Source organism: Coregonus lavaretus, assembly GCF_964263955.1.
Source record: "Coregonus lavaretus genome assembly, contig: HAP1_SCAFFOLD_231, whole genome shotgun sequence".
Classification (NCBI taxonomy): Eukaryota; Metazoa; Chordata; class Actinopteri; order Salmoniformes; family Salmonidae; genus Coregonus; species Coregonus lavaretus.
The window spans coordinates 604985-621429 of record NW_028163077.1 but is presented as its reverse complement, the minus strand read 5'-3'; the positions used below and the strand labels follow the sequence as shown (position 1 = coordinate 621429).

The window sequence follows — 16445 nt, the reverse complement described above, 5'->3', positions numbered from 1 at the left end:
GCACCCTATTCCCTATATAGTGGACTCTGGTCAGAAGCAGTGCACTATATAGGGAATAGGGTGTCATTTGGGATGCACACACAGCCTTTGTGGTAATGACATCCAGAAACGGTTCCATTTCCCTTTGGTCTCTGAGCAGGGGAGGGGGGGGGGGGATATGGGCTGTGTTCCAAACCAGCGTCCCAAATGGAACACTTATTCCCTTTTATAGCGCACTTTCCTTGAGACTTCACCTTGAACTCAGTCACAGTTGAGAAGGGATGGAGAATAAAGGAAAGGAAAGTGAAAGAATCCAAGATGGGTGTGTGGGTGTGTGGGTGTGTGGGTGTGGAGAAGTTCTGAAAGGAAACTCTTTAGTTTGGTTTCAGTTATCAGGCAGGCCCAGTGTCTGCTCACTGTCTGGATGCCCCTGTATCCTCTCTGGGATGTCTTGTTGCTGTTCTGATAAACACTGACTGTCTGGAAGCAGAGTTTACATCGGGAGGAGAGGGGGAGGAGGCTAAGTGCTATGGACGACCTGATGCTAAATTGGGCCTAGCTACTGCGCACACACACACACACACACACACACATAGACACTGTCACATGCACACACACACACACACACACACACACACACAGACACTGTCACATGCACACACACAGACACACACAGACACTGTCACATGCACACACACAGACACTGTCACATGCACACACACACAGACACTGTCACATGCACACACACAGACACACACAGACACTGTCACATGCACACACACAGACACTGTCACATGCACACACACACAGACACTGTCACATGCACACACACACACACACACACACACTTAGACACTGTCACATGCACACACACACACTTAGACACTGTCACATGCACACACACACACACACACAGACACTGTCACATGCACACACACACACACAGACACTGTCACATGCACACACACACAGACACTGTCACATGCGCACACACACACACACACACACACACACACTTAGACACTGTCACATGCACACACACACACAGACACTGTCACATGCACACACACACAGACACTGGCACACACACACACACACACACACACTGTCACATGCACACACACACACACAGACACTGTCACATGCGCGCACACACACACACAGGGGGGACTTAATTTGAGATTATAGCTGGCTAGGGATATGACAAGCTCTCCTGCTGTAACTGCAGCGCTATTCTATCTATCGGTCGATCTATCTATCGCTCGATCGACCGACCGACCGCATTCGGAAAGTATTCAGACCCCTTGACTTTTTCCACATTTTGTTACGTTACAGCCTTATTCTAAAATTGATTAAATTGTTTTTCTATGGACAATTCCTTCGACTTCATGGCTTGGTTTTTGCTATGACATGCACTGTCAACTGTGGGACCTTTATATAGACAGGTGTGTTCCAAATAATTTCCAATCAATTGAATTTACAACAGGTGGACTCTAATCAAGTTGTAGAAACATCTCAAGGATGAACAATGGAAACAGGATGCACCTGAGCTCAATTTCTAGTTTCATAACAAAGGGTCTGAATACTTATGTAAATAAGGTATTTCTATTTTGTATTTTTAATACATTTATAAAAACCTGTTTTCGTTTTGTCATTATTGGGTATTATATCATCCGTTTTAGAATAAGGCTGTAACGTAACAAAATGTGGAAAAAGTCAAGGGGTCTGAATACTTTCCGAATGCAGTGTACAAAACATTAAGGACACCTGCTCTTTCCATGACATAGACTGACCAGGTGAATCCAGATTAAAGTTATGATCCCTTATTGATGTCAATTGTTAAATCCACTTCAATCAGTGTAGATGAAGGGGAGGAGACAGGTTAAATATGGATTTTTAAGCTTTGAGACAATTGAGACATGGATTGTGTATGTGTGCCATTCAGAGGGTGAATGGGAAAGACAAAAAATCTAAGTACCTTTTCAATGGGGTATGGTAGTAGGTGCCAGGCACACCGGTTTGTGTCAAGAACTGCAACGCTGCTGTTTTCACGCTCAACAGTTTCCTGTGTGTATCAAGAATGGTCCACCACCCAAAGGACATCCAGCCAACTTGACACAACTGTGGGAAGCTGTGGAGTCAACATTGGCCAGCATCCCTGTGGAACACTTTCGACACCTTGTAGAGTCCATGCCCTGACGAATTGAGGCTGTTCTAAGGGGAAAAGGCAGGGGGGGAGGAGGAGTGCTCTTAATGTTTTGTATATTCAGTGTCTCTCTCTCTCTCTCTCTGTGTCTGTGTGTGTTGTCATTGAGTCACATGGTTTGCTTTAACTAACTCAGCTGGGACAGTTTTTGTTTTGGGGAGAGGAAGGGGAGAGAGGGGTCAGGGCTGGACCCTTGGCACACCATATAGCATGTCATAGTGTGACTCATTTCTGATGACACACACACATTAATCTTCGGTCCACATTCAGGGAGACACATCTGGAGGTAATGATGTGTCCTCCTGCAACAGCTTATTGGTAGATTCCAGCACATTCACATTTTCTGCTTTTTAGCTTTTGAACCTGTTTTAAAAATGCAATAGGCCTACATTTTTTTCATTTTATAAAAACCTTGCGTGCTATCACAACAGCTGTACTCCCTGTTCACCCATGACTGCATGGCCAAGCACGACTCCAACACCATCATTAAGTTTGCCAACGACACAATAGTTGTAGGCCTGATCACCGACAACGATGAGAAAGCCTATAGGGAGTAGATCAGAGACCTGACCGTGTGATGCCAGGATAACAACCTCTCCCTCAACGTGACCAAGACAAAGGAGAGGATTGTGGACTACAGGAAAAGGAGGACCGAGCACGGCCCCATTCTCATCGACGGGGCTGTAGTGGAGCAGGTTGAGAGCTTCAAGTTCCTTGGTGTCCACATCACCAACAAACTAGCATGGTCCAAACACACCAAGACAGTCGTGAAGAGGGCACGACAAAGCCTATTTCCCCTCAGGAGACTGAAAAGATTTGGCATGGGTCCTCAGATCCTCAAAAAGTTATACAGCTGCACCATCGAGAGCATCCTGACAACTGCTCGGCCTCCGACCGCAAGGCACTACAGAGGGTAGTGCGTACGGCCCAGTATATCACTGGGGCCAAGCTTCCTGCCATCCAGGACCTCTATACCAGGCAGTGTCAGAGGAAGGCCCAAAAAATTGCCAAAGACTCCAGCCACCCTAGTCATAGACTGTTCTCTCTGCTACCGCACGGCAAGTCTAGGTCCAAAAGGCTTCTTAACAGCTTCTACCCCCAAGCCATGAGACTCCTGAACAGCAAATCAAATGGCTACCAGTGTGTTAGGCTGTAACCAGTGTGTTAGGGTGTATCCAGTGTGTTAGGCTGTATCCAGTGTGTGTTGGGCTGTATCCAGTGTGTGTTGGGCTGTATCCAGTGTGTGTTGGGCTGTATCCAGTGTGTTAGGCTGTATCCAGTGTGTGTTAGGCTGTATCCAGTGTGTGTTGGGCTGTATCCAGTGTGTGTTGGGCTGTATCCAGTGTGTGTTGGGCTGTATCCAGTGTGTGTTGGGCTGTATCCAGTGTGTGTTGGGCTGTATCCAGTGTGTTAGGCTGTATCCAGTGTGTGTTAGGCTGTATCCAGTGTGTGTTGGGCTGTATCCAGTGTGTGTTGGGCTGTATCCAGTGTGTGTTGGGCTGTATCCAGTGTGTGTTGGGCTGTATCCAGTGTGTGTTAGGCTGTATCCAGTGTGTGTTAGGCTGTATCCAGTGTGTGTTGGGCTGTATCCAGTGTGTGTTGGGCTGTATCCAACGTGTTTTAGGCTGTATCCAGTGTGTGTTGGGCTGTATCCAGTGTGTGTTGGGCTGTATCCAGTGTGTGTTAGGCTGTATCCAGTGTGTGTTAGGCTGTATCCAGTGTGTGTTGGGCTGTATCCAGTGTGTGTTGGGCTGTATCCAGTGTGTGTTGGGCTGTATCCAGTGTGTGTTGGGCTGTATCTAGTGTGTGTTAGGCTGTATCCAGTGTGTGTTGGGCTGTATCCAGTGTGTGTTGGGCTGTATCCAGTGTGTGTTGGGCTGTATCCAGTGTGTGTTAGGCTGTATCCAGTGTGTGTTAGGCTGTATCCAGTGTGTGTTGGGCTGTATCCAGTGTGTGTTAGGCCTCAGATCCAGGCTCTGGTGTCTCAAAGCAGTCAGCAGGACACAGGATGAGCCATGACCCTATGACCCTCCAGTTACTTAGGCTCAATCACACATGCACTCATGTAAACACACACACACACACACCCATACTATTGTGCACACACAGAAACACACACACACACACACACACACGACATCTGTTTAAGATTTGACGCTCCTGGGTGCTCCTTCTCATTGTGTATAGTTGTGAACCTCCAGATAGCCATTAAAATGCCAAAGAGACAAAAGATTCGGAGTCTGGCCCTCAGGCAACGCTGCATGCCATAGGTCATGTTCAGTCACAAACAGATGAAGTTACTGCCACTCCTACACTGAGGCACAGAACTGAAGCACAGAACTGACTGTAATATTGGCTCAACCGGTAACACTCACTTCTTTCCAGTGAATAGCACATCAGACATGTAAAGCTAAAACACAGTTCGAACCCAGTTCAGCTGGTCCTCCAGCAATTTCCCATGATCTCTGTGTTAATGTCCTGAACATACAGTGGGGGAAAAAAGTATTTAGTCAGCCACCAATTGTGCTAGTTCTCCCACTTAAAAAGATGAGAGAGGCCTGTAATTTTCATCATAGGTACACGTCAACTATGACAGACAAATTGAGATTTTTTTTCTCCAATAAATCACATTGTAGGATTTTTAATGAATTTATTTGCAAATTATGGTGGAAAATAAGTATTTGGTCACCTACAAATAAGCAAGATTTCTGGCTCTCACAGACCTGTAACTTCTTCTTTAAGAGGCTCCTCTGTCCTCCACTCGTTACCTGTATTAATGGCACCTGTTTGAACTTGTTATCAGTATAAAAGACACCTGTCCACAACCTCAAACAGTCACACTCCGAACTCCACTATGGCCAAGACCAAAGAGCTGTCAAAGGACACCAGAAACAAAATGGTAGACCTGCACCAGGCTGGGAAGACTGAATCTGCAATAGGTAAGCAGCTTGGTTTGAAGAAATCAACTGTGGGAGCAATTATTAGGAAATGGAAGACATACAAGACCACTGATAATCTCCCTCGATCTGGGGCTCCACGCAAGATCTCACCCCGTGGGGTCAAAATGATCACAAGAACAGTGAGCAAAAATCCCAGAACCACACGGGGGGACCTAGAGACCTGCAGAGAGCTGGGACCAAAGTAACAAAGCCTACCATCAGTAACACACTACACCGCCAGGGACTCAAATCCTGCAGTGCAAGACGTGTCCCCCTGCTTAAGCTAGTACATGTCCAGGCCCGTCTGAAGTTTGCTAGAGTGCATTTGGATGATCCAGAAGAGGATTGGGAGAATGTCATATGGTCAGATGAAACCAAAATAGAACTTTTTAGTAAAAACTCAACTTGTCGTGTTTGGAGGACAAAGAATGCTGAGTTGCATCCAAAGAACACCATACCTACTGTGAAGCATGGGGGTGGAAACATCATGCTTTGGGGCTGTTTTTCTGCAAAGGGACCAGGACGACTGATCCGTGTAAAGGAAAGAATGAATGGGGCCATGTATCGTGAGATTTTGAGTGAAAACCTCCTTCCATCAGCAAGGGCATTGAAGATGAAACGTGGCTGGGTCTTTCAGCATGACAATGATCCCAAACACACCGCCCGGGCAATGAAGGAGTGGCTTCGTAAGAAGCATTTCAAGGTCCTGGAGTGGCCTAGCCAGTCTCCAGATCTCAACCCCATAGAAAATCTTTGGAGGGAGTTGAAAGTCCGTGTTGCCCAGCGACAGCCCCAAAACATCACTGCTCTAGAGGAGATCTGCATGGAGGAATGGGCCAAAATACCAGCAACAGTGTGTGAAAACCTGTGTCATTGCCAACAAAGGGTATGTAACAAAGTATTGAGAAACTTTTGTTATTGACCAAATACTTATTTTCCACCATAATTTGCAAATAAATTCATTAAAAATCCTACAATGTGATTTTCTGGATTTTTTTCCCTCATTTTGTCTGTCATAGTTGACGTGTACCTATGATGAAAATTACAGGCCTCTCTCATCTTTTTAAGTGGGAGAACTTGCACAATTGGTGGCTGACTAAATACTTTTTTTCCCCACTGTTGAATCATTATGTGCTTCCCATGGTCCAAGCTATCTGGACTTCATTATTATTTCCTTGTTTGCTGCTATGTTATGATTGACAACAGTTTCCATGGTAGCAGATTGAGGACCTCCTGCGTCAGATAGCGTGACTCTGTTATTCGGTCTTACTAGTGTCGCGTTTGAGGGCCGCCCCCTGTCGGAAGATCACCTTTTCCTCATTGCAAACCTGACCTACAGTGACAAACTAGAAAAACTGGTTTGTCATGTTATGGCAGTGTGCAATGGTTTTCAATAGATAAAGGGATCCGGTTAGTATGTGTGTGTGAATAAGTGTTACTCAGGATGCTAGTACAGTGCATTCGGAAAGTATTCATACCCCTTGGGTTTTTCCACATTTTGTTACGTTACAGCCTTATTCTAAAATGGATGAAATAGTTTTTTTACATTACATTTACGTCATTTAGCAGACGCTCTTATCCAGAGCGTCTTACAAATTGGTGCATTCACCTTATAGCCAGTGGGATAACCACTTTACAATGTATTTATTTATTTTTTGGGTGGGTTGGGGTAAGGGGGGGGGTAGAAGGATTACTTTATCCTATCCCAGGTATTCCTTAAAGAGGTGGGGTTTCAAATGTCTCCGGAACGTGGTGAGTGACTCCGCTGTCCTGGCGTCGTGAGGGAGCTTGTTCCACCATTGGGGTGCCAGAGCAGCGAACAGTTTTGACTGGGCTGAGCGGGAACTATGCTTCCGCAGAGGTAGGGGAGCCAGCAGGCCAGAGGTGGATGAACGCAATGCCCTCGTTTGGGTGTAGGGACTGATCAGAGCCTGAAGGTACGGAGGTGTCGTTCCCCTCACAGCTCCGTAGGCAAGCACCATGGTCTTGTAGCAGATGCGAGCTTCAACTGGAAGCCAGTGGAGTGTGCGGAGGAGCGGGGTGACGTGAGAGAACTTGGGAAGGTTGAACACCAGACGGGCTGCGGCATTCTGGATGAGTTGTAGGGGTTTAATGGCACAGGCAGGGAGCCCAGCCAACAGCGAGTTGCAGTAATCCAGACGGGAGATAACAAGTGCCTGGATTAGGACCTGTGCCGCTTCCTGTGTAAGGCAGGGTCGTACTCTCCTAATGTTGTAGAGCATGAACCTACAGGATCGGGTCACCGCCTTGATGTTAGCGGAGAACGACAGGGTGTTGTCCAGGGTCACGCCAAGGCTCTTCGCACTCTGGGAGGAGGACACAACGGAGTTGTCAACCGTGATGGCGAGATCATGGAACAGGCAGTCCTTCCCCGGGAGGAAGAGCAGCTCCGTCTTGTCAAGGTTCAGCTTGAGGTGGTGATCCGTCATCCATACTGATATGTCTGCCAGACATGCAGAGATGCGATTCGTCACCTGGTTATCAGAAGGGGGAAAGGAGAAGATTAGTTGTGTGTCGTCTGCGTAGCAATGATAGGAGAGGCCATGTGAGGATATGACAGAGCCAACTGACTTGGTGTATAGCGAGAATAGGAGAGGGCCTAGAACTGAGCCCTGGGGGACACCAGTGGTGAGAGCACGTGGTGCGGAGACAGCTTCTCGCCACGCCACTTGGTAGGAGCGACCGGTCGTGGCTGGGTCTTTCAGCATGACAATGATCCCAAACACACCGCCCGGGCAACGAAGGAGTGGCTTCGTAAGAAGCATTTCAAGGTCCTGGAGTGGCCTAGCCAGTCTCCAGATCTCAACCCCATAGAAAATCTTTGGAGGGAGTTGAAAGTCTGTGTTGCCAAGCGACAGCCCCAAAACATCACTGCTCTAGAGGAGATCTGCATGGAGGAATGGGCCAAAATACCAGCAACAGTGTGTGAAAACCTTGTGAAGACTTACAGAAAACTTTTGACCTGTGTCATTGCCAACAAAGGGTATATAACAAAGTATTGAGAAACTTTTGTTATTGACCAAATACTTACTTTCCACCATAATTTGCAAATAAATTCATTAAAAATCTTACAATGTGATTTTCTGGATTTTTTTTCTTCTCATTTTGTCTGTCATAGTTGACGTGTACCTATGAGGAAAATTACAGGCCTCTCTCATCTTTTTAAGTGGGAGAACTTGCACAATTGGTGGCTGACTAAATACTTTTTTCCCCCCCACTGTACATTGCCAAAGGAAACATATTTTAAATGTGTCTCTCTCCACAGATCCAGCCCTATGATAAGATAGCAGCGCGGCCCCTGCCGGACAGCCTGGCAGACAGTCTCAACAAGCTGGTGGTAGTCAAGTTGAACGGAGGCCTGGGTACCAGCATGGGCTGTAAAGGTCCAAAGAGCCTCATCAGCGTCCGCAACGAGAACACGTTCCTGGACCTCACCGTGCAGCAGATAGAGGTACCGGTCATATCTGTTATGTCATGCCATATCTGCTGTATAAGAGGTGTCATAATTGTCATTATGTCATCATAACATGTTATAACAGATATGTGCCACGTGAATGTTGTAGGCATGACATAAGAGGTGACATTTCATCAACCCTCAGCCCCATCTCTCAAAACGTACCAAACCAAGTGACTGGGCGGGGCTGTCGATGGGCTGAAGCAATGACTCCAGACTACAGATTATGACTTTAATGAGGGAGAGAAGACTGGGCACACACACACACACACACACACACACACACACACACACAGTTGTACAACTAACCTTGTGGGGACACACAATTCAGTCCCATTCAAAATCCTATTTTCCCTAAACCGTACCCTTACCCTAACCCTAACGTTAACCCAAAACCCTAACAACCCTAACCCTCGCAACTAACCCTAGCTCCTAACCCTAAGCCTAATTCTAACCCTAACACTAATTCTAACCTTAACCCTAAACCCTCTAGAAATAGCATTTGACCTTGTGGGGACCAACTAAATGTCCCCAGTTGGTCAAAGTTTTGTTCGTTTTACTATTCTTGTGGGGAATTCTGGTCCCCACAAGTATAGTTAAACACGTCTAGACACACACACACAGAGAGAGAGAGAGAGAGAGTGATGACTGAGAACTTTTACTCAGGGGAGAGGACGGAGGTGGGAGTTGGGGAACATTAATGTGAGTTGGTATCCATTTTCTCCCTAAATGGCCTGATTCACAGTGGAGGTAATATGACTATATCTGGAGGGTAAAATGAGTGCCAGAACCACTGGGATGTGAGACCGATACAGGACACAGTGTGTGGAGGGGAGAAGAGTGTTCATGACGTGGATGTTGATTAAGGCAGCCCCCCGCACCTCTCTGATTCAGATGGGTTGGGTTAAATGCGGAAGACACATTACAGTTGAATGCATTCAGTTGTACAACTGACTAGGTATCCCCCTTTCCATTTCCTTTCCATGCAGCCGTTACGCTTCACACACATACAAACACAGACGACCACATAACCCCTGTCCACACAAGTCTGCAAACAATTACCGCCTCTCTCTTGCTCTGACACACACACACCTCTCAGTTCCAGCACACTGCCTTCTCTGTCCTCCCTCTGCCTGGCCAAACCCACAGACCTGCCCATAGAAAAACAGCTCTCCTTTCAGTCAGACTGCCTGAAGACATTAGAGCGCTTTACACAGACCCTCAACTGATCTTATACTATACTGAACAAAAATAGAAACGCAACATGCAACAATTTCTAAAATTTTACTGAGGTACAGTTCATACAAGGAAATCAGTCAATTGAAATAAATAAATTAGGCCCTAATCTATGGATTTCACATAACTGGGCAGGGGCACAGCCATGGGTGGGCCTGGGAGGGCATAGGCCCAGCCACTTGGGGGCCAGGCCCACCCACTGGGGAGCCAGGCCCAGCCAATCAGAATGAGTTTTTCCCCACAAAAGGGCTTTATTACAGACAGAAATACTCCTCAGTTTCATCATCTGTCCTGGTGGCTGGTCTCAGACGATCCCGCAGGTGAAGAAGCCAGATGTGGAGGTCCTGGGCTGGCGTGGTTACATGTGGTCTGCGGTTGTGAGGCCGGTTGGACGTACTGCCAAATTCTCTAAAACGACGTTGGAGGCGGCTTATGGTAGAGAAATGAACATTCAATTCTCTGGCAACAGCTCTGGTGGACATTCCTGCAGTCAACATGCCAATTGCACGCTCCCTCAAAACTTGAGACATCTGTGGCATTGTGTTGTGTGACAAAACTGCACATTTTAGTGGCATTTTATTGCCCCAGCACAAGGTGCACCTGTGTAATGATCATGCTGTTTAATCAGCTTCTTTATATGCCACACCTGTCAGGTGGATGGATTATCTTGGCAAAGGAGAAATGCTCACTAACAGGGATGTAAACAAATTTGTTCTCCACATTTTTGAGAAATACGCTTTTTGTGCGTATTTCTGGGATCTTTTATTTCAGTTCATGAAACATGGGACCAACACTTTACATGTTGCGTTTATATTTTTGTTCAGTATACATATCATATCTGTCTACCCCTCTCTCTGCAGGATGAAGGAATACATACATGTTATGTGCCTAAAGGACAGAGGCAGGGAGAGAATGAGAACATGTGCTTGTGATTTGGAGAGTGGGAGAGGGAGAGAAGGGGTATTTTCTTAAAGCCACAGAACCTCTTTATCCCTCCTTCTCTCTGTCTCTAGTCTGCTGGTATGTGTATGACCTTTCTGCTCTGTCCTGGGACCCTCTGAGGATATGGGAGTTCCTAACTTCCCAAAACTCATAAAACGAAACTTTAAATGATTGCACTAAATCTAAACAAACATCCTACAGTGGAATAGATCCTGTTATGCTGACCTGTTGCGCCAGTCAGACAGTGTGTGATTTCCTGGTAGTTATGTTGTATGTGTGTTTGTGTCATATCCTGGTAGTTACGTTGGTTGGTAGAGGAGTTGAATTCCCACAACCTCGCTTCTCCTAGGACAGTCCCACCCTTGATGACCTCATAATGACCTCATAAAGCCGAGACGAACCTCGACCAGCCTGGTTGCTTCATAAACTCCACCACACACCCACACAGTTTGGTAACGGTTTACCGTAACAACCCCTCCCTCATTAAAATCTGGAATCTAGAGTCTTGGGGCTTGTTCAGCATTGCAGCCGACCGTGCAGCCGACTACCGACTAACCGATCTACAAATCACCTTGCATTATAAATAACTACTCATTATGATTTGTAGATCAGTCAATCAATCAGTCAGTCACAATGCATCACGGATTTGATGCTCTCCAACACTGCCATTGCATTAGCTCCACCCAGCCTGTCACTTGGTTTGCTGTGGCCAGTATGGCCGCCAAGCACTCCTTTCACCTGTTCTCAATCCAATATGGCCGCCAAGCACTCCTTTCACCTGTTCTCAATCCAATATGGCCGCCAAGCACTCCTTTCACCTGTTCTCAATCCAATATGGCCGCCAAGCACTCCTTTCACCTGTTCTCAATCCAATATGGCCGCCAAGCACCCCTTTCACCTGTTCTCAATCCAATATGGCCGCCAAGCATTCCTTTCACCTGTTCTCAATCCAATATGGCCGCCAAGCACTCCTTTCACCTGTTCTCAATCCAATATGGCCGCCAAGCATTCCTTTCACCTGTTCTCAATCCAATATGGCCGCCAAGCACTCCTTTCACCTGTTTTCAATCCAATATGGCCGCCAAGCACTCCTTTCACCTGTTCTCAATCCAATATGGCCACCAAACACTATGGGTTTATTTACCCCTCTCATTTCTCTCAGCACATGTACAACACCAAAAACAATACAATACACCTTAATTTAACTTGATTTATTTCATTTAGCATTTCTTTGTCCCCGCAGCACTTGAACAAGAGGTACAACACAGATGTCAATACAATACAACTTTATTTAACTTTATTTAATTTTGCAAATCTTTTTCCCTCAGCACTTGAACAAGAAGTACAACACAGACGTTCCTCTGGTCCTGATGAACTCCTTCAACACGGATGAAGACACCAAGAAGATCCTTCAGAAATACACACACCACCGCGTCAAGATACACACCTTCAACCAGAGCAGGTAACACATGCACCACAGTATGTCTCATATCCTGCCGGATCAGAATATATGAGACATACGGGACATAAAACTGGACATCCTGTCTGTAGCGGTAATGAATGGACCCTAAAGACAGGAAAAATCCACCCAAAAGCACTCATTCCTTTAATTTACATTGTTAAATAGCACTAATATGTGAGTATGTTTTCTGAACAAATATTTCATTTTGCCGTTATAATAAAGTTGGTAGCAACATGGAAAATCGTTGTGGAAATCTATTGCAGCTCAAGTCGACTACAAAATCCACAATGCAATGCTCTCTCTATGGGCTGACTGGCTATCTAGCAAGCAAACGTAGCTACACACAATAATACCAAAGACAATATCAGCATGTAAAGTAGCTAGTTAGCTGTAAAATCGCCTAAACAAACTGCACTATCAATAGTGACCCACCACCTGGATTCGGTCCTATGTAGCAACATTTGATATTGTGTTTTTTACATTTGATTAAAGTAGAGACTCAGAGCTAGAAAATTGTATATCATACACTGCAGTTGAGGAACAAAGGGAATGTAATTCTGCTTAGAAAGTTGACAAACTTGTAACCCCCCTTTTGAGAAAATGGCCTTTGAATGCTTTGGTACACCTACTGGAGAGCTCTTCTTTGTCTACACCCATTCAGTATTTTTCACACCCTCTTAAGCCTTAGCCCCACCCATCTCTTTAAGGATTCAAATGTGAGGCCATGTGCTAAACAGAGTGAGTAGTGTAGTAAACAACCAAAGATTTCAAGACTAAAAGTGGTAAAAGTAGTAGCCTACAATAAGTAAAAATACACTTTTATCTAGTCCTTGGTCTATATCCTAATCTGACTTTGGTACAGGTCATTTTGTTCTTCACATTACCGTCTCTGGTAAACACACACTATATCAAATAAAATCTAAGTGTATTTGTCACATGCACAGGATACAGAAGGTGTAAACGGTACAGTGAAATGGTTACTAGCAATATCAAAAACAAAGTGTCCAGATAAAATATGTATAAATTATTTTTATCATTATTAAATGACACACTTGTCTAAATTGAAGGGTCATGTGACCCCCCCCCCCCCCCCCCCCCCCCAGCCACATCTAGCTAAGTGGATGGGGCTCTATTGTCTAGACATGTACACATGTTCATGAAATACAATAAATGGCCGTAATCAATAGATGGCGGAATCACCCCCAGACACAGCTGGCTAACTTGATGGGTCATGTAATCATCTGGCGAAGTAGTTAACTAAACAATGAACCGGCATAATCCCAACTCATGCTACCAATACGAACATTGTCATAGCTGTAGTATGAATCTGCAGGTAGCTAAAGCTAACCAACTAGGTTCAATGTTAGCTAGCTAACATTAGGCTAAAACTAGCAATGCAAATGGTTTCTGATTCAAATAATATTACTACATAGATCATACACGTAATATTAGCTAGCGAGCCAGCAAGCTAATGTTCGCTAGCTAGCGAACAGTACGCTTTAACTTGCAATGAAAACAACTTTCTGACAAAATTAGAAACTTAGAATATTTGAAAATGTAGCTAAACTCTTACCCGTATACATGGATGAATGCTTCACGACAGACTGGAACCATTTAACTCTGTTTTGTTTGTTTGTAGCTACATCTTGTTTGGCCAGCGTTGTGTCAATTCACTCTGGTTTACACAGACCGTGGCGTGTGCAAAAAGTAGCCCATCACAACTTTTTCCAACTGATCTGTCGATAGCGCCTGCTAAATTAAGGGCATCAATGTTGTTGAGAAAAGTAGCTAAACTTTTGTAGTTCTCAATGGCTAACGTTATATCTTTTAAAAACGCTGCGGTAGAAAGGACTATCAACACATACAGTACAGAGCAGCTCACATTATGACCGAAGTATGCTACATGGCAGACCAATCCAAACTCATCACCCGGCATGTCCAGCCCATTCATTATCTCAGCCAATCATGGTTAGCGGTAAGGTACTTGTCTTTTTCCGTGGCTAAACCAACTATGCTCGTAATTTTAATAATTTTATTCATATTTACAGATGGAATACAAGTCTGTTATTAAGGCACATGAAAGTTCACATGTTCCAGAGCGCATTTCTGCCAAAAAAACACACAAAAAAAAGAAGTTCAAAAGCCTCTCCTGTGAAGTAGTGACGTGCGACATACGCCTGCCTAGCTTCCTGAAACGGGTCACAATTTAGGAGTCTACAATCTCACCATGTTCAACCTGCAGATTGATGTGCCATAGAGTGGAGTCTGACATTCGCAACGGCAGATACAGTGCCTTCGGAAAGTATTCAGACCTCTTGACTCTTTCCACATTTTGTTACGTTACAGCCTTATTCTAAAATGAATTAAATCGTTTTTTCCCCTCATCAATCTACACACAATACCCCATAATGACAAAGCAAAAACAGGTTATTATTATAAAATAAAATAAATGGAAATATCACATTTACATAAGTATTCAGACACTTTACTCAGTACTTTGTTGAAGCACCTTTGGCAGCAATTACAGCCTCGAGTCTTCTTGGGTATGACGCTACAAGCTTGGCACACCAGTATTTGGGGAGTTTCTCCCATTCTGCTCTGCAGATCCTCTCAAGCTCTGTCAGGTTGGATGGGAAGCGTTGCTGTACAGCTATTTCCAGGTCACTCCAGAGATGTTCGAGCGGGTTCAAATCCGGGCTCTGGCTGGGCCACTCAAGGACATTCAGAGATTTGTCCTGAAACTACTCCTGCGTTGTCTTGGCTGTGTGCTTAGGGTCTTTGTCCTGTTGGAAGGTGAACCTTCACCCCAGTCTGAGGTCCTGAGCGCTCTGGAGCAGGTTTTCATCAAGGATATCTCTGTACTTTGCTCCTTTCATCTTTGCCTTGATCCTGACTAGTCTCCCAGTCACTGCCGCTAAAAAACATCCCCACAGCATGATGCTGCCACCACCATGCTTCACCGAAGGGATGGTGCCAGGTTTCCTCCAGACATGACGCTTGGCATTCAGGCCAAAGAGTTCAATCTTGGTTTCATCAGACCAGAGAATCTTGTTTCTCATGATCTGAGAGTCTTTAGGTGCCTTTTGGCAAACTCCAAGTGGGCTGTCATGTGCCTTTTACTGAGGAGTGGCTTCCGTCTGGCCACTCTACCATAAAGGCCTGATTGGTGGAGTGCTGCAGAGATGGTTGTCCTTCTGGAAGGTTCTCCCATCTCCACAGAGGAACACTGGAGGTCTGTCAGAGTGACCATCAGGTTCTTGGTCACCTCCCTGACCAAGGCCCTTCTCCCCCGATTGCTCGGTTTGGCCGAGCGGCCAGCACTAGGAAGAGTCTTGGTGGTTCCAAACATCTTCAATTTTAGAATGATGGAGGCCACTGTGTTCTTTGGGACCTTCAATGCTGCAGAAATGTTTTGGTACCCTTCCCCAGATCTGTGCCTCGACACAATCCTGTCTCAGAGCTCTACTGACAATTCCTTCGACCTCATGGCTTGGTCTTTGCTCTGACATGCACTGTCAACTGTGGGACCTTATATAGACAGGTGTGAGCCTTTCCAAATCATGTCCAATCAATTGAATTTACCACAGATGGACTCCAATCAAGTTGTAGAAACATCTCAAGGATGATCAATGGAAACAGGATGCACCTGAGCTCAATTTCGAGTCTCATAGCAAAGGGGCTGAATACTTATGTAAATAAGGTATTTATGTGTTTTATTTGTAATACATTTGCAAAAATGTCTAAACCTATTAACAAAATGTGGGAAAAGGGGTCTGAATATCATGCTACGTCAATGGGCTGCACGGTGCATTATGGGCGATTCTGAGACAAGGAGCGCTGTCCTATTGAGCGCTAGCTCAAAATTCCAACATTAGCACGAATTTCGTCAACAAGAAGTACAACATTACAATACTTTTCCAAGATGTGAGATAATTAACTTGCTATCTGTAATATCGTATAGCTTTGGAATCGTGACATTACGTACTTTCGAGGAAAATAGGCAAGTTTCTCGACCAATACACTGACTTTGAGAAGGGATTGTGTTACGATTAGCTTAGCAACCGCGTGACGCAGCATGACAACGTGAACTACTGGGTGGGGCGTTATACTTTCCTTCATTCATTTCCTTTCTATAATTTCTCAGGCAGCTGAACCATGCAAAGCACCCTGGACTAAAGAGGCAAACAAATAGGAAAATGTGCTAGA

The 16445-nt window shown here is 45.2% G+C and overlaps 1 protein-coding gene across 2 annotated transcripts in view; it reads left to right on the top strand.

Annotated features, from left to right (window-relative positions):
- The window catches only part of ugp2b (UDP-glucose pyrophosphorylase 2b), a 58189-nt gene that overhangs the window by 26271 nt on the left and 15473 nt on the right, over positions 1–16445 (top strand). For both annotated transcript variants that reach the window (XM_084193316.1, XM_084193315.1), the window contains exons 4-5: positions 8411–8596; positions 12106–12239. In XM_084193316.1, the coding sequence (XP_084049442.1) occupies positions 8411–8596; positions 12106–12239 (320 nt within the window). The remainder of the gene's footprint in view (positions 1–8410; positions 8597–12105; positions 12240–16445) is intronic.